The sequence below is a fragment of the Lithobates pipiens genome, unplaced genomic scaffold (genome assembly GCF_037356315.1).
Source record: "Lithobates pipiens isolate NorthernLeopardFrog02 unplaced genomic scaffold, aLitPip1_a1.2 Scaffold_13, whole genome shotgun sequence".
In the NCBI taxonomy this organism is placed as follows: domain Eukaryota; kingdom Metazoa; phylum Chordata; class Amphibia; order Anura; family Ranidae; genus Lithobates; species Lithobates pipiens.
This window is the reverse complement of record NW_027507718.1, coordinates 458,829,774-458,849,421: the sequence shown is the minus strand read 5'-3', so window position 1 is coordinate 458,849,421 and position 19,648 is coordinate 458,829,774. Positions and strand designations below refer to the sequence as shown.

Genomic DNA, 19,648 nt, shown 5'->3' with positions numbered 1-19,648 from the left:
GGGCCCCAACGCCTTTACTTTTTTTAATTTGGGTATGGGGTTCCCCTTAATATCCATACAAGATCCAAAGGGGCTGGTAATGGGCAGGGGGGGCTACCCATGCCATTTTTTTCTCAATGATTTTCATCCGTATTGCCAGAACCAAACATTACATTAAAACCGCAAGCAGTTTTAAATGACTTTTTTTCCGTTAAATGTCATTTTGTGCAGGGACTGTTCTAAACACGGGAAACACGTGCCACTTCACAGGCATACTATAGACATCCCCAGGCACAATATTTAAAGGAATATTTGACTTTTTTTTTTTCACTTTAATCATTATTAACATCAGTGCTCCCAAAAAAACTGCAGTTTTTTAAAAAAAAATTGGCATTGATCCATGTCCCCTGGGGCAGGAGCCGGGTCCCCAAAACCATTTTTAGGACAATATCTTGCATATTAGCCATTAAAATGAGCACTTTTTATTTTGAACGTTCTAGTCCCATAGAGTTCAATGGGGTTCTAAAGTTTGTATGAATTTTTGGTCCGTCCGAAAGTTCTGGTGCAAACCGAACCGGGAGGGGGGGGGGGGTGTTCAGCTCATCCCTATCCCCGGTGTGTTCTCTTGGTCCTGCAGGTGTATCCAATCGATCCACCTAGTGTTTCTATCCTGGTCTGAACTTCTTTGTTGTTGTGAGACTGTCCATCAGAGGCCCTTACTATATGATGAGCCTCATTTTAACTGTCACAATGTGAGTTGCCATTTGTCTTTTCACTGTAGTAAGGCTGCTTTACACATGCAGTAGCCCTCTGAAGAGTGATCTGAGGTTAACAGGACATTTGACAGATGGTGGGAAGCAGGGATGTGCAGTCAGGGGAGGCAGGGGAGGCAAGGGAGGCAGCCATGAACCTGCCATGATCATAACAAAAATAAAAAAACGATCGAGCTTCCAGAGTCATATCTCGGCAACTTGGGGTCACAGAGACCCCAAATTTAGGGGGTAAGTAGCTGAAATCCTACCCCACCAGGGCTCCTGCCAGCTATAGTTATGGAGATGCGGGGCTTCTTCTGCAGCCTGTCAGAAGCTACATACAGAAAGGCCAGCTTAAATACAAGCTGGCACACTCTGCAGCAGACTGAGAGGATGAGCTCACAGTGCCTCTCAGTGAATTTTTTTTTTAAAAGTGTCTTTTCTACATGTTTCTACCACCCCCAACTGCAAGTGTAAATACGCCTTTTATTAAATCAGCACAAGGCCAGGGCTCTGGGCTTGTGATTGCATTTAGCTACCCAGTTCCTGACTTTTGCTTAACTAGTTCCTATCTGGCTTTCCCTGCATTTGAATTTGCCTGTTACTGATTCCTTGCCCAGAATTTGGACTATTTTTTGGACTGCCATCTACCTTAGAACTTACACTATTTCTGGATTATACTTTTCTGCTGCCCTACCTGACCTCTGGCTCTCATTTTCAATTACATTGTGCCTGCTGCCTGTTCTGACCTTGGTATGTTTCTGGATAATGCTGTCTTACTGCCTGTCCAGTCCACCGCCAGCCTCTGGCTTTCATAAGGACACATACTCACAGTGCAACGGGCAATGCCGGATCCCCCTGAAGAGCACACTTACTCTTTTCCATTACCTTTACTCACAAGAAACTATAATGTGTACCAAGATCTGGGGGAACCAAGCTCTGGTAGGCACTGACAGGGGTGCTTACAATGGCCAGCTTTTATTTATAGATGTGAAACATTTCCCAAAAGGAAAAAAAAACTGTAAATTTGTTAGCTGGAGTTTGGATTCAATTTGTTAATGTATTTAAATATGCTACAATCTAACTTTCCCCTCCCCCAAGTTGACAATACTGCTGTCAAAATGTGCCCCCCTGTGCTCCTTCACCCCCTAATACAGGGGGTATGTTGCTGGCCAGATCACCTTAAGAAAACAGAGGGAAAACACAAAAAAATAACGAATGCAGCCACCACATCTAAGAATTTGTAAGCTGAAAAATATTACATTTTTGGTTTTGGGTTTAATACTGCTTTAAGGGAACTGGGGCTGCTGAAGGTGAAGCAACACTCACCAGCTATAGTTTCTGCCAGTGGCATTGGATTGAGCAATACACTACATTCCCTTCTGGTGAAGTATCTGTAGCCACCCAGGGAAGGGAAGATTTTTCTCACAGGTAGTGATGACAAACCAGGCAAAATTCGGTTAGCTGGATATTTGTTAAATGCTTAAAAAAATCCAAAAATACCAAACACAGTGCAGAAACCACAAGTCCATTGGTACTGAGTCATGTACATTTTTAGTTTTCTGGCCTTTTTCTCAAGGCTGATTTGCAAGCTTTAGATGCAAAAGCTAGGAAATTAATAGCTAGCAACTAAAATGAAGGATATGGGAAAAAAAGCTACAAAACGCTATTCAGCAGGGCATGGATCTATTAATAAGCCTTACAGTACACACGACCGGACTTTCCAGCAGACTTGGTCCGGTGGACCGGAATCCGTCAGACAATTAGATGTGTGTGGGCTCCAGCAGACTTTTTTTTCTCCAAAAGTCTGACGAACCTAGAAATAAAACACGTTTCAAATCTATCCGACAGACTCGAGTCAGACAGACTAAAAATTGGGAAAACCGTTCGTTTGCATGCTAGTTGGACGGGCCAGATACGACGCAAGGGCAGCTATTGGCTACTGGCTATTGAACTTCCTTGTTTAGTCCAGTTTACGTCATCACGTTCGAAACGAATGGACTTTTGAACGCACTTAGTCAGGTAGTGAAAGTCCATCAGACCTCCGCCGAAAGTCCGTCGGGAAGACCATCGGACCTAGTCCGTCGAAAAGTCTGTTAGTTTACACGGCATTAAAGAGTAAAATTAAAATTCACAATTCCTTTAAAAGGCTGAGGTGATACATTAAACCTGCATGTGAAGTTGCTCACCTGTACAACGTACTCCTACAAAAGCGATGTAATAAAAATAAAATACCATTGCTGCTAAATGACGTCTCCCAGCTGGACTGCTTCTGTTTGTAAAAAAAATTCCCCCCAGCAACCATACCACACCCCTATCCAGGCTGTCCAGGAAAGAGAGGGACAGTGAGCATGTGTTCCACCTCCTGAGCCATACCAGGCAATATACCCACAACATGGGGGGTGGTACCTTGCCAAGTGGCCTCCCCTGGGAAACCACCTTGTCCCCATGTTGATTTGGAAAAGGGTCTCACTCCCAATTCCCTAGTGTGGTGGATGTGGGGGTCTGTAGTGGGGGGACTCAAAAAATAAAACAAATGTTTCCACCTTTTCTAGGGACTGGTAAGCTGCAATATAGATTATAAATTTTTGGTTTTGACTTTAGATATGCTTTATAAAGCTTCAAATGATTACATCATACACTTCATAAACAGACCATATTTAAAAACTGCACATAGATCCTGCAATGCCCTATATTGTCATAGTGGCTATAGCAGCAAGCAAGGTGATGTCCTCAGAGGGCTTTGTTTGAACTATTACAATGATAAACTCTAAAGTCAATTTTAGTAAAAAGCCAAATAAATGTTTTAAGAGAAAACTCATAAAAATTATGGGAAACATGCTAACTGCATAGAAATGATATTCATGATAAAATTCAAACCTTGAACCTTGAGCCACACTCCTAGAAAGTTACTAAGTTGTGATACAAACCATGATGCTTCATTATCAAAATCTTCAGTCATAGTTACAGCTGAAGTTGAGAAGAGCATCTCCGTTTGCACTTTTATTTTTATCATTAAAATCAAACAATGATGGTCTCTCCTGACGTTAGAGCTCAATAATTGGAAGTATGCCATGCCCTGCTGACTTCAGAAGCCAAAGTCTTGTTGGTATGGACCTATAAAAAAATGATTTACTGATAATTTAAAGGCAAGAAATCTGCTAATTAAGTCTCCATTTCCAGAGCATGGTAGGCTGTACAATTATGTACTGAATTTATTTAATGTACAGAGCTCATCCCACAAACAGCAAGAACCTCACATTGTACCTTAGTTCAATATTGTATCATGCATATCATGTCTTATATGTTAAAAGAAGTATGGCCAAATTAAAGTCCGCTGCTGGCTGACATCACAAAGCCAGTCCAGGCTCTGCAGGGATCCTGACAATCAGGGCCATCTTTATTGGACCCTGGGCAAACATTTTTTGTCATCCCCCCCCATGCAATTTCAGCTGGACTCAAAATCAGTTAAATGAATCAGATGAAGCAGTGATTGTGATTGGTTGCTAGAGGTTACAGTGTATCATCACCGCTCACTGGCTGACTGCTAGAGTTTACAGCACACATTATGGCTCACTGATTATTTGCTACATGTTACAGTACATGATGTCTGCTTGTTTGGTTGCTAGAGATTACTGTACATCAATACTGCTCACTGATTGGTTGCTAGAGGTTACTGCACATTATTACTGCTCACTGATTGGTTGCTAGAGGTTACTGCATATCCTTACTGCTCAATGATTAGCTTCAAGTGGTTAGTGCACATTATTACTGCTCACTGTTTTTTTGCTAAAGGTTACTGCACATTATCTCCCCCCTGCCTGCTATGACTAAGCACCAACCCATGGTGTGAAAATGCATTAGATGTCTGCCTCTTCTTTTATACAGTATGGACTGACTGTCTTTTGGATTTTTAAATCTTGAATAAAGGTGTTTAATTGGTGTGGCCATCCAGGACTACTTTATTGCTTTCTGCCTGCACATCATGGACTGGAAAGGTGAGGGGACCCATCAATAGACAGAAAACTCCTAAGGATCCTAGGACTTCTGGGATCAGTGGCAATGCTGGGGGAGGGGGGTGTGATTAGTGGCAATACTGGGGGTTGATGGGATCAGTGGCAGTGGTGGGGGGATGGGGTTAGTTAGGAGGCAGTATACTGTGGCAAATTCTGAATCATGTAGAGCAAAGCTGGAAAACTTTGGCAAGTATATAGTGGGGGATTCTACACTGACAACTAATGTAATGGGGAATTTACAATGACCACCAATGTGAGGGGGGATTTACACTGACCTTCGTGTAAGAGGGAATTTACACTGACAACGATTGTTGAGGAGATTTGTACTGACCACCAGTGTAAGGGCAATGCTGCACTTACCACCAATGTAAAGGGAAATGTAAAGTGCACTGATCTCCAATGTAATGAATAATTTACACTGACAATCAATGTAATGGGGAATTTTACATCAACAACCAATAAATGGGGATTTCTACACTGACCACCAATGTAAGGGGGGATTTACACTGACCACTAATGTAATAGGAGCATTGTCAGGGAAATAGGCGCATCCCTATGCGCAATTCTGCAAGGTTAGTGAACCAGCATAGGCAAGGTCTAACGCGCATCAGTGCACACGGATGTGCAATGTCTCTACTAGAAGAACGCCCGGCGAACGCACGTGCGCAACAATGCCGTGGTCCTGCAAACACATGTATGCAACGGCACGCGCACGATGTGACACAAGCACCTTGTTTATTTAAACATTCCACTGACAGTGCCGCATCGCTGGATTATCATCAGCTTTCCCTGTATACCTGTGCTTGTAATTCCTGTTACCTGATCTCCTGTGCACCGACTTGGCTTGTTTGACCTCCTCGTTCTTAACTCCTGGCTCTACCTATCGGCTTGCTTCTGACTTCTTCCTGCCTGCTTCCTGCATCTAACCTGGCTTGGCTAACGGACTCCGTGTGTTCCTGTCTCCTGTTCCTGGACTTGTGGCTCCGATCTTGGACTGTCTTACCGCGTTTGACCCCTGGCCTGGCTTCTGACTCTGCTACTGGACTTCCTTTGGTCTTCTCCTTTGGACATCTTAAGCATGACTGCCTCCAGTGACTTTGCTCTACCTAGTTCCTGGCATCAGCTGCTACTACCAGGCAACCTGTGCTTTTGTGGGCACCGCATCCCTGTGTCATCTTCAGGGTTGTGCTGCACTCGGCCGCAAGGGGAGCCCTCCCGGCATCTCGGCCTTCTACCAAGTTCCTGACAAGCATTCACAGTACCCACCAATGTAAGGAGGAAATTACACTGACCACCAATGTAAGGGGGACCTTCACACTGGCCACTAGTGTGAATGAAAGGATTGCACACCAAACCCCAAGAAGATTTGCACTGACCACCAATGTAACTAAGACATTTAGCCTGCATTCCCATTTGTGTGTGTCGCAAATGTATGCAAAATCGCTTTCCTGACACCACGGAAATGTGCTGCCTTTTAGCAGATACACAGCAGTGCCATTAATTGTTATTGACACCTTCACACATATGCTGAGATGTGTGTATTCACATGCACCAAAATTCAGGGTGCTGTGGCACCATGTTATTTTAAAAAAGGGTTAAACCTCCAATTTGCTTACCTTTGTAGAACAGGCTTATGTTAGGCTTAATGACCACAGTTGTAGGCAGGACTTTCCAGCATGCCCCTTTACCTCTCCAGTGGGCAGAATTCAGCAGAAGTAATGGTGGAAATGACCTCAGGGGGGCATGATATACATATGAATGCCACCTCTATTAACCACATGCCGACAGGCTCCTGTAGATCTACGTCGGCAGAATGGCGCGGCTGGGCAAAGTAACGTACCTGTACATTACTTTGAATTTCCTGCCATGCACGCGCATATGCGCTGGCAGCGGTGCGCGCGCCTGCCGCAAGCTACTTGACCGTGCCTGCAGGACCCGCGGACTCGATGTCTGCGGAGATACCCGCGATCGTGTCATGGAGCTGAAAAACGGGGAGATGCCGATGTAAACACAGCATCTACCTGTTCTGCCTAGTGACAGGACACCGATCGTCTGCTCTCTGTCATCGGGAGCAGCTAGCCCATCCCCCAGTTAGAAACACTCCCCAGGACACACTTAACCCATCCCCACCGCCTAGTGGTTAACCCCTTCACTGACAGTGACATTTTTATAGTAATCAATGCAATTTTATAGCATTGATCTCTGTATTAATGCCAATGGTTCCAAAAATGTGTCAAAATTGTCCGATGTGTCCGCCATAATGTCACAGTCACAATAAAAATCGCTGATCGCTGCCATTACTAGTAAAAAAAAATATTATCAAAAATGCCATAAATCTATCCCCTATTTTGTAGACGCTATAACTTTTGCAGAAACCAATCAATAAACACTTATTGCAATTTTTTTTTACCAAAAATATGTCGAAGAATACGTATTGGCCTAAACTGAGGAAAAAAATTTTTTTTTTATATTTTTTGGGGATATTAATTATAGCAAAAAGTAAAAAAACTGTGTCGCTCTTTTTTAGTTTATAGCGCAAAAACTAAAAACTGCAGAGGTGATCAAATACCACCAAAATAAATCTCTATTTCTGAGAAAAAAGGGACATCAATTTTGTTTGGGTACAACATCGCACGACCACTCAATTGTCAGTTAAAGCGACGCAGTGCCGAATCGCAAAAAGTGCTCTGGTCAGGTAGGGGGTAAATCCTTCCAGGGCTGAAGTGGTTAACATATCAATGCCACCGGTCCGCGGTTATTTACATATTAATGCCACCACTATTTACATATCAATGCAGGTTAATTACATGTAAACACAGGGTCTGCAGGTGAGTCATCTGTACACGGCTATAGGGCAGAGCTGGGCAGCATTAGTAACAAAACTTCACACTGAGCTATCGTCCTGACAGCACAGGACTAAAACTTCAATAGACAAGGGAATTTAAACTGGGATAGTTGGTAAGTACCCCTTTTGCCCTGCCTTAAAGAGGCCCTGCTGACAATATTATCAGGATCCGCTTAGATGCCTGACCGCCAGCTGGCTCAGCCACTCTGCATACCACTGAGAATCTCTTGCCCCCTCCTCCGGCCTGGTGCTCCAGTGAGTGCTGGAGGGGCAGAACACAGAGTGCTGACTGACAGTTGGCACTCTCAGTTCAGAGCGGACCTGGGCACTGAGCAATCAGTGGTCTTTGCTCAATTCGCGATGTAGAAGCATTGTCGGACAGCTACAAGATCGGATCAGTGTTAACAATGCTGCAGCCATGTTGGTGAGTATGTACTGTATGTTTGTTAGTTTTTATTCTCACACTTCTCTTTTAACCTGGACCCTATCATGTAGAGCAGACACATCCAAGTGCTAGCAACTAGATGCAATATACATCCAGAGCTCCCAGAATCCCCTGTGGTAGGCAATTGACATTGTGCATGTTATTACCTTGATAAAGGGGTCCTGCAAAGCCCTGTATCTTGGAAAGTACTAATGCAAATTTTACATATAGACACTATAATTTTCAAAATAATAACAGCACAAGAGCAAAACCACAAAAAAAAACAAAAAAAACATTATTTTCACAAAGGACAATGTGGTTTATTTATTAAAGCTGGAGAGTGCAACATCTGGTGCAATTCTGCATAGAAACCAATCAGCTTCCAGGTTATATTGCCAAAGCTTAACTGAACAAGCTGAAATTAGAAGCTGATTTGCTATCATGCACAGCTGCACCATATTCTTAGTGCACCAGTTTATGTACATTTCCCCTCAATGTATTAAAAACAGATTGAATATTACAAATATTATCAAATAATAAACAAAACATAAGTATAGAAATTAGTATAGGGATAAGTATAGAAATATTCTCAACAGGTTCTTTTAACTATTTCCAACAACTCGCCTCTAGCATTCTATACTGCTGTTGAAGTTCTTGTTGGCATTTCCTACTCAGGTCCTGACAATGAGATGCAGTTTGGTTGTTTTCTGTTGTGCCTTCGAATGCAGCCTACTGAGTGATGTTTTTTTTAAATTTTGCCCTTATATTCTTGCCATCTAGTGATTTTTGTGATCATGTTTTCCTAAATATTTTTTTTATCCAAGCTAAAAAAAAAGTCAAAATAAAAAAACACAAAACACACAACCTGTAATAAAAATTAGGAAATCCATATGAGAGTCAAACTCATTTGGAGCAATTAGGGCCTTCAGGTGGTCGCTCCTCATTCTCATTTGTCATTTGTGTCATAGATGGCTCTTGTCTCCATTAATTGATATGAGTTTTTTTGGTGCTTTATAGGGCATTCATGATGATGAAATTATGGGGTTAACACAAAGAAAGCAAGTTATAACTTATCCCCAATGATCTAAATGTAGACCAGACTTGAGGAACTAATTCTTCAGATTTGTTGCAGTGATGAGTGACTTGGTTCATCTATACTAAAAGTTACTTCAATTAATCTCTTCCTCCATGTCCTTTGAGCCCTGTGCTTCACCTCAGAGTTTGGCCTCTCAGCCATGGAAATCAAATATGTAAATGGACATTGGGCAGTTATCTAATAAGGATCCAGCTTTTATTTAGAGGCAGATCATGCAGGGAACTGTGGAATAGGACTAATGGCCCATTTCATAAACAGACCACATTAAGTATAGGTGGAAATTCCCCCAAAAAAGGAACCATAGGACTTTGTTATTTATCCAATTGTTTTACAGCAACTCCAACCCCACACAAACCCCTCCATGTTTCACTTCTTATTAAAAAAAATGTATTTCCATTTAATGCTGTCTCACTCAGGATATTACATAGTTTAGGGGATTGGAGGTGTCCAAAAAGCCCCTCTACTATTTCAGCACACACTGTACTGTCTACACAGAGCAGCAAAATTCGGGGTTAAATCTGCAAAATACCTAGCAAAGCTGATTTTTAGATAATCAATCATCACTAATTTTAGGTTTTATATCAGAGTTCTTCTATTACATATTTGTTTTGCTGATGAGAGGTAGAAGGCACTTCTGAAAGTCATAGTGTGACAATGTTCATTTAAGTAAGTTTAGGGTGGTTAGTCTACCATTTCCTTTTGCTTCCCAGCCTGTATGTATTACATATATCAAGATCCAGTCTGTATGTCCTCTTCAGTGTGAGATTTATTCCCAGCACACTCTTTTCTGAATATGTGCCTTAAATCTTTCCAGTAATTGGGATTGTATGAGCGAGAAAGTGGAATCTTACAGTATTTCAGACAAGAAAGCCATGTAATCAATAAACAGACTCAAGCTGGGAAGCCGCACACAGTCTGCCAGCAAAGCCCTTTTGCACCTGTTGTCACAATCATTAATCATTTCCAGTAACAGCTAAGAAATAACCTACAATGCTTCAAGAGCAATTTTCCTTGTATAACATGAGCATGTGTTTGATAAATATACTCACTTCTCCCTGTTGAATATGATGAATTCTTTCCTCACTGTGTCTAAGCATTGTTGCAGGTGTCCATTCTGGAAGAGAGAGGAGACAAGAGTTCAGGGCTTGAAACCAACTCACCAATATGCATCTGGGCTGTTATTTTGTACGTTATGACATACACCTTTTTAGATCCCTTGCCTGAATGCTCAGGACTCGAAACTTGAGTACCTTTGGTACGGCCTGCAATAAACTTTGACAGGCTGCAGGCAATGGTGCTGGATGCTAAACCTGTTCCTCCCGAGCGCACTAAGTTGACGGCAGGGCTGGACTGGGACAGAAATTTAGCCCTGGACTTCATCCAGACCAGCCCACTTACATTTTGAGTGTCCCATCAGCACTCCCTTACATCAGAGTGTCCCATCAGCACCCCCTTACATCAGAGTGTCCCATCAGCCGCTCCTAACATCAGAGTGTCCCATCAGCACCTCCTTTCATCAATGTCCCATCACCAGCCCCCTTACATCAGAGTGTCCCATCATCAGCCCCCTTACATCAGAGTGGCCCACTGTGCCATCGGCCCACCTGGAAACTTCCGGTAGTCCCATTGGCCAGTACATGCCTGGTTGATGGGAGGAATGCACTATTCTTAGACAATGGGCCTAAGAAGTCCTTATTGAACGTCTTTTAAAGTATAGCTTTATAAAAAATAATAATAATAATAATAATAATAATAAATAATAAAATAACAAATAAATAATAATAATAAAAATAAATAATAATAATAATAATAATAATAATAATAAAGTAATAAAATAAAAAAAAAGTGCATTTGTACTGCAAAGAAAGTCCAACAAGTTAAAAAAATATTATATATAATATTATATATTAAATACAAGCAGTAGTTAATAGACCTCATATTTAAGTAAGCAACTTCAAATTACAGCATTGTTTTGCATTCTTTATAAAACATTAAACTATATTATTTTCTGAAATATCAAATCAATTCAAAGCTATTTTTTGCAATTAGCACTATGCTGCAATGTACCTCATTGAATTGGATTTAAATGTAAATGATGTTTGCTATTTTATTAGCGTTCCTACCCTATTACTGGAGTGGTAGTAATAACAATTTTTTAAATGTTAATGTCTTCAAAGAATATTATAGAAAATATTAAAATGCTGCAGTAGCCCACGCTGCACACAAAGATCAAATAAAATTCTGTTGCTTGGAGCGTGCTTTGTCTACCCTCATATCTGTTCAGAGAAGTAGTGGCTATGAGCATTACAGTGCAAATGATGTAGAAAATAGTTGCTCTACTATAAAATTAGAAGCTGTGAGCTTTGAGTTTGGCTAATGTTCATTTGTATGGACAGACCGTATACAGCCAGTGGCACTGCATGTTGATTATTAAATACACCAATGCCCCAAGTCTTAAATACATTTTACATGAACTCATCTCTGAAAAATTCATTTTATCCAAATTACAAAATGACTAATGCGCCCCAGCTGTAATTAAAGCATATCTTAACTCAAAAACAAAAAATATAATATATATTCAGCTGATCAGATGAGGAGCCTTTTTTGTTTTTTTTCTCTTTATTTTCACCTGGGGATCCTGCCAACTGTTAGTACCACTTATTACTCATAAAAAAAAAAAAAAGTGAAAACACACAAAAAAAAACTGAATGAAGTCCTTATAAACAAAAAAAAACAATTTCTTTGCAATGTAATTCAACATCAGTCGTGCTGACCAGGAATGTAGATCCATGTCAGTCATTACGACCTGTGGCCTGACAATATTGACTAGACAATGCGGCAAGCCACCGACGAGTCATGTTCACCTTTGCTACCGCCGTCACAAATGACAGATCAGAGTGTGTATTTTTGATACTTGAATGCACTTTAACCGCTTGCCGACCGCCTCACGCCGATATATGTTGGCAGAAGGGCTCATACAGGCAAACTAACATACAGTGGTGTGAAAAAGTGTTTGCCCCCTTCCTCATTTCCTGTTCCTTTGCATGTTTGTCACACTTAAGTGTTTCGGAACATCAAACCAATTTAAACAATAGTCAAGGACAACACAAGTAAACACAAAATGCAATTTGTAAATGAAGGTGTTTATTATTAAAGGTGAAAAAAAAATCCAAACCATCATGGCCCTGTGTGAAAAAGTGATTGCCCCCCTTGTTAAAACATACTATAACTGTGGTTGTCCACACCTGAGTTCAATTTCTCTAGCCACACCCAGGCCTGATTATTGCCACACCTGTTCACAATCAAGGCATCACTTAAATAGGAGCTGCTTGACACAGTAAGGTCCACCAGAAGATCCTTAAAAGCTACACATCATGCCGAGACCCAAAGAAATTCAGGAACAATTGAGAAAGAAAGTAATTGAGATCTATCAGTCTGGAAAGGGTTATAAAGCCATTTCCAAAGCTTTGGGAATCCAGCGAACCACAGTGAGAGCCATTATCCACAAATGGCGAAGACATGGAACAGTGGTGAACCTTCCCAGGAGTGGCCGGCCGCCCAAAATTACCCCAAGAGTGCAGCGGCGACTCATCCAAGAGGTCACAAAAGACCCCACAACAACGTCCAAGGAACTGCAGGCCTCACTTGCCTCAGTTAAGGTCAGCGTTCATGCCTCCACCATCAGGAAAAGACTGGGCAAAAATGGCCTGCATGGCAGAGTTCCAAGGAGAAAACCACTGCTGAGCAAAAAGAACATCAAAGCTCATCTCAATTTCTCCACAACACATCTTGATGATCCCCAAGACTTTTGGGACAACATTCTGTGGACCGATGAGACAAAAGTGGAACTCTTTGGAAGGTGTGTGTCCAAGTATATCTGGCGTAGAAGGAACACTGCATTTCATAAAAAGAACATTATACCAACAGTAAAATATGGTGGTGGTAGTGTGATGGTCTGGGGCTGTTTTGCTGCTTCAGGACCTGGAAGACTTGCCGTGATAAAAGGAACTATGAATTCTGCTGTCTATCAAGAGATCCTGAAGGAGAATGTCCGACCATCTGTTCGTGTACTCAAGCTGAAATGAACTTGGGTTCTGCAGCAGGGCAATGATCCTAAACACACCAGCAAGTCCACCACCGAATGGCTGAAGAAAAACAAAATGAAGACTTTGGAGTGGCCTAGCCAAAGTCCTGACCTGAATCCTATTGAGATGTTGTGGTATGACCTTAAAAAGGCCGTTCATGCTCGAAAACCCTCTAATGTAACTGAATTAGGACAATTCTGCAAAGATGAGTGGGCCAAAATTCCTCCAGGATGCTGTAAAAGCCTCATTGCACGTTATCGCAAATGCTTGGTTGCAGTTGTTGCTGCTAAGGGTGGCCCAACCAGTTATTAGGTTTAGGGGGCAATCACTTTTTCACACAGGGCCATGATGGTTTGGATTTTTTTTCACCTTTAATAATAAACACCTTCATTTACAAATTGCATTTTGTGTTTACTTGTGTTGTCCTTGACTATTGTTTAAATTGGTTTGATGTTCCGAAACACTTAAGTGTGACAAACATGCAAAGGAACAGGAAATGAGGAAGGGGGCAAACACTTTTTCACACCACTGTACCTGTACATGGCCCTTTAAGAGGCGGCCAGCGGGCGTACGCATAACAAACTCCGTGAGTCGGGTCACGGATTCCGGGGACTCGATCACCGTGGGGATACCCACGATCGCTTCACAGGTAGGAAGAATGGGGAGATGGTAATGTAAACAAGCATCTCCCCATTCTGCCTAGTGACAGTGTCACTGATCTCTGATCCCTATGATCGGGAGCAGAGATCAGTGATGTGTCACGGGTAGCCACGCCCCCTACAGTTAGAAACACTCCCCAGGGCACACTTAACCCATACACTGCCCCCTAGTGGTTAACCCATTCACTGCCAGTGTAATTTACATAGGAATCAGTGCATTTGTATAGCACTGATTGCTGTATAAATGATAATGGTCCCAAAAATGTGTCAAAAATGTCCGATGTGTCCGCCATAATGCCGCAGTCATGATAAAAATGATCGCCGCCATTACTAGTTAAAAAAAAAATATGAATTAATAAAATGAATAAAAAAGCCCTAAAACTATCCCCTATTTTGTAAACGCTATAACTTTTGTGCAAACCAATCAATAAATGCTTATTGCAATTTTTTTTTTTACCAGAAATATGTAGAAAAATACGTATTGGCCTAAACTGGGGAAAAAAATTATTTTTTATATATTTTGGGGGGATATTTATTAAAGCAAAATTTAAAAAAATATGCGTCTTTTTTAAAATTGACTTTCTTTTTTTGTTTATAGTGCAAAAAATAAAAACCGCAGAGGTGATCAAATACCACCAAAAGAAAGCTCTATTTGTGGGAAAAAAAGGATGTCAATTTTGTTTGGGAACCACGTCGCATGACCGCGCAATTGTCAGTTAAATAGACACAGTGCCGAATCTCAAAAAGTGCTCTGGTCAGGAAGGGGGTAAATTATTCCAGGGCTGAAGTGGTTAAAGGGATAAAGCATGTTGAAATGTGCACATATTACATAAATGTGCTGTATCTATGTATTTTTTTTATTTTGCTCCAAAATACACTTTAAGTCGCCTCTATTTTATGTCTTACCTCCACATTCCTGTAACAGCTGTTAAGTGAGGTATAACTATGACTAGGCAGTCCAACAGGCACCAAAGTTTGACCAGACTGCCCAGTGCTCTACCTAATTTAACAGACCTGGTCAGACACATCACCTCTCTTTCTCAGCACTACTAAATCTGTGTGAGGACACCTGAAAGTAGGTTTGTGATTTTTAATTTTCAATACCAAGATAGAACACCATAATGGATTTCTGTCAATAAATTTGTTTTGTTTTGTTCCTTTCCGTATAAGAATTAATTCATATTTCATAATTCGTGTCTGAAATTCAATTTGGAGTCATACAAAATACAAATTTTCCTTAGGTTCATTACAATTTACACTTACACTTTTCGTAAAAAATTACGAATGTTCGTTATGATGAATTTATCATTATGAGGGGCTTCCACCATCCCTGTGCTGTGCTGACTTCCTGGGTTTTTAACTGTTAGGTTTTTTTAACTTTTCGTAACAATTACAAATGTTCGTTATGATAAATTTATCATTATGAGGGGCTCCCACCATCCCTGTGCTGTGCTGACTTCCTGTTTTTTTTTTTTACTTAATCATAACGATTAATCGTAGTTAACAAACATTCTTATTTTGGCCGATTCTGAATCTACCATCGCCTACTGGTACCAGTCTCCCACTCCCATATTAAAAAAAAGTCCTTTTCCCAACCCTCACTCAGCAGCAGAAGAAAACCTCTGATTGGTCAACGAAACACAAGTCACGTTTCCGTTATAACTGACATTCGTAAGCGAAATTTCGTACAAAATTCGGAAGCATAGAAATTTGTATTTCGGATCCTCTCGAATGTACAAATTTACAGAAATTTGTACGAATTTTCGATTCGTATGAAACTAATCGCACATGTCTATTTCAAATGTGAAGGCATTTCCAAGATAAAATCATAACACACAACAGTACAGGACTATAAAGGTTTGAGAATTCAATTTGGCTTTAACAGTCTCTAAAAATACTTACCAGTGCACAACTTTCCTTGGCTGCCTCTCTTGACTTGTACTTGGCTAATCTCTTTTTCTTCTTATGGAGAGGTTTAGACTCTAGAATCATCTCTTCTAGCTCAAACGTTGGATCACAATTCAGTCTTCCTTTCTGAGAAAAAAAAAAAACGACAATACTAAAGTAGAAATTCAGGCAAATATAATAAATATACCACTTAAGGTATTTACATGTATGTGTTCATTAAAATCAATTCCCTGTACAACACTGAGAGAGGGAAGGGCAGCACCCCTTGCTTTACATATGGCTGTTTGCAAAACTGTTTTTTTTTTAAGGAATAGGTTTATATACTCAACCCCCTAACTACCGCCTCCCACAAGCCACAGAGGAGAGTAGTAAAGTGGCAAATGGTGTGTGTGGCCAAACTGCTCTAACAAGTGCATTAACCACTTTAAGGTCAGACTCTTTTACCCCCTTCCAGTCCAGGCCATTTTTTTGTTTTTAGCAAGCGCAGTCACACTTTGAATGACAATTACTCAGTCATGAGTACAACATTGTACCCAATTTAATTTTATATAATTTTTTTAAGACAGACAGAACTTTTCTTTTGGTGGTATTTAATCACCACTGGGTTGTTACTTTTTACTACTTACAGGAAAACATACTAAAAATAATCGTAATCATCCTAATAATAACCACAAATAGGTGTTAAAATCCAAGGAGCACCTTTGTAAATTCAAAAAGCATGACTACCTATTACACAAAATGGCCACAGTCTGGATAGCAAACACACCAAGGTATTTTCTAGACTGTTTTGGAAAATGCGTAATCAAAATCAAAATGTATGTTTTTACAAAAGTTATCAATTAATAAGATATTACTAACACACAACATAGGCATACTTACTTACTTACATACTTAGCATTACACCCCAAAACACATTCTACTACTACTCTTGAGTATGGCAATGCCACACGTAAAATACATTTTCACAGCCTAGACACATGGATAGGCCCAAAATCTAAGGAGCACCTTAGGGGCAGAAATTAAATTTCCTCTCTTCCTTTTGACATTTTTGGAGGCCCTAAAGGACAATAGAAATACCCCCAAATTGACCAACTTTTGTTGAGTTAACGCTTCAAGGTAATTTTTAGCATGGTAAGTCTTTTAAGGACATTTTTTGACGCAAGTTTTTGAAAATGCAGGAAAAAAAGTTGTCAATTTACTAAGATATTTCTCACAGCATGGTCATACTTAGAAATACACCCAAAACGCATTCTGCTACTCCTGCCGAGCATGACAATACCACATGTATGAGACTTTTTCTTGTACAACTTTTTTTTTTTTGAAAAGCAGGTGATAAAGTACCACAACAAAGACATAGATACAGTAAACATAAGGGTCTGCACATATTAATGGCATATTAACGGCACACATCACATGTGTGAGTCAATATACAAGAGAGAAAAAACCAAGGACTTGATAGAGTACAGACAATAAGTGATAATATTGCACAAGTAGAAAGAAATAGAAGAAAACATTGTCTTTGGGTATAGTTGTGTAGAGTGAATACCACATTGCAATTTCAAAATGAAGTAAAAGTGGTGAGAAAGAATGGAAAACTTGAAGCGAGGAGGAGAAGGTAAGTGCATTGAATAGAGAAGAGAATAAAAGAAAAGAAAGTGAAAGAACAGAAAGAGAAAGTAAAGAGATCCCAGTGTACAACATCTCACTAATGTCAGACAGAAGCAATTGCTTAAAAGTCGATGTCTGGATCGCGCATCCATTAAAATGGCAGTGAGTTTCTCATAATATTAGTCACCCCGTTACAGCAATGTGTATGAGGCTCTCTTGGGTCCTTACCTCCTGATTAGCTCAGATACAGCAGTGGGAGCCATTGGCTCCTACTGCTGTCAATCACAGCCAGTGATGAGAGAGCTGGACACACAGACCTGGACTAGAGGGTGAGCTTACACGAGTGCCCCCATAGTAAGCTGTATAGCAAGTAGTATGTAAAAACAAATATATACATATCTATAGCTATATATACATTATATACTGTAAAAAAGATATGTACAGGTTATATATATATATATATTTATTTATTTTTTGACACTGTAATTGCTTACAACTGCCAACTAAGCAATCAATTCCCTAACACCATTCAAAGGCTGCATTCATGCAGTCCTTGTTTACTACTTTGATCGATGTGATTGGTTACAGCGATCACATGGTACACAGAGAATTTCACTGGGATGTACCAAAATTTATAACTCAGGGCTTGTCTACTAAAGGGGCTGAAATGAGCAACAGATCTTCAATAACAACAAACAACAAATAAAACCTAACCAAATTCATACCTGCTTCCCCAGTATCCAAACCTAAATAAAATTCAGTCTAAAAGGCTAATATTTAATTTTATCTTCACATAATGCTACATAGGTCGCATTGATTTGAAAAAAATGTGACCTTGGAAGAATGCAGACTTAGTCCACACAAACAAAAAACAAAATCCTACAAGGAGTTAAAAATCTCAGGACCAAAATTCAGTTAAATAGACTGCTATTATAGTGATAACAAAAGGCACCGTGTATAAACAATGATATGTGTCATCTTCTAAAGGTTGATCTCTTTTTATTTCCCAGTACAATTGATGTCTTTACAGGCTTTCATGGGAATTTGTATCCTGCTGGGTATAGTCAGTTCAGGTCTTATTGCATCTAATTCCATGGACTGTCAGTCTCTCACTCTCCCTAGAAAGCAACCTGTCAGGCCATATGCTAGATCACACCTACTGCTCCCTGCTCTTTTCACACTGTGTTTGCAGTAAGTATTCAAATAATGATTTTCCTTCCAACTTTATTAATTTAGTTGTATAATGTTTTGTTGGAAATGCAATTTCTATGGAATGCCAATATTTACTGATGAACTATAAGTACTGGTTAGAACGTAAGGGGCTCAGAACTTAAGGGCAGTCCATTTGTTTTCCATATAAAGATAAGTAGCTGTGTGATTTACTTAACAATTTCAGCACACACATTTTGAACACCGAAGGTATTATTTATTTATAAATAAATAAATAAACACAGCTTAACCTTATTTCCCATACCATGTGAACATGCACTTTGCATGTGAGTAGTCAACTTACTAAGGGCTCTTTTTTTTTAAAAACCAGAAAGCATATTTTGCTGTTTACTGATAAGAAGGACCTTACAGTATATCCTCTTTTTACGGGTTGTTTTTGAACCGTTCCCAAAGTAACTTATAATGACCAAAGATGAAGAGACTGGCAATCTGTTTGCCACAACTCTTGCCAAAGTTTGCCACAACTCTTTGTTATCCATCAAGCATATTGTACACCCTATACATTGCATTAATGGCCTCGTAGAAAGAGAGCCCAGATTTCCCTAGATGCTGCTATTCTCCTGTTGATCATTTGCATATGTTCTTTAAATGCCCCAAACTGGTACATTACTGGATTTGAATAACTGAAGCCAATAATCAGGCATTTTAATTTGCTCTACATAATGATTCTTTGACCTGCATATTAGGGTTCCTAGATGAAGAACTATATACGCGCCATGACTTCTAGATTTTTTTGGGCATGCAAGTGTGTTTTGATAAAATGGATTGTACCAATTCCTCCCATGTTTGAGGAGTGGCATATGTAGGTTAACTCTAGCCTGCTTAGAGAGATGTATCTTGAAGGACCGTTGTACTCCATTCAAAATTAACAAACTATGGGACGCTTGGTTACAAGTTCCAGGACTGGCCCCATTGGTTCTTGTATCTCTACAGTTGTTACAATATTTTTTTCTTTTTGTTTTTTTGTTTGGTTTGTGGCATATAAATTTATAAAACCTTTAATAAAATGCTATTTGAAAAAAAAAAAAAAGGGTTTTCTTTACATC

General features: G+C 40.0%; 1 protein-coding gene across 1 annotated transcript in view; it reads right to left on the bottom strand.

The window, feature by feature from the left end:
- The window catches only part of STK32B (serine/threonine kinase 32B), a 339,672-nt gene that overhangs the window by 12,953 nt on the left and 307,071 nt on the right, over nucleotides 1–19,648 (bottom strand). The window contains exons 10-11 of the mRNA XM_077477798.1: nucleotides 15,759–15,890; nucleotides 10,162–10,226 (exon numbers count right to left, since the gene is read on the bottom strand). Of these exons, the coding sequence (XP_077333924.1) occupies nucleotides 10,162–10,226; nucleotides 15,759–15,890 (197 nt within the window). The remainder of the gene's footprint in view (nucleotides 1–10,161; nucleotides 10,227–15,758; nucleotides 15,891–19,648) is intronic.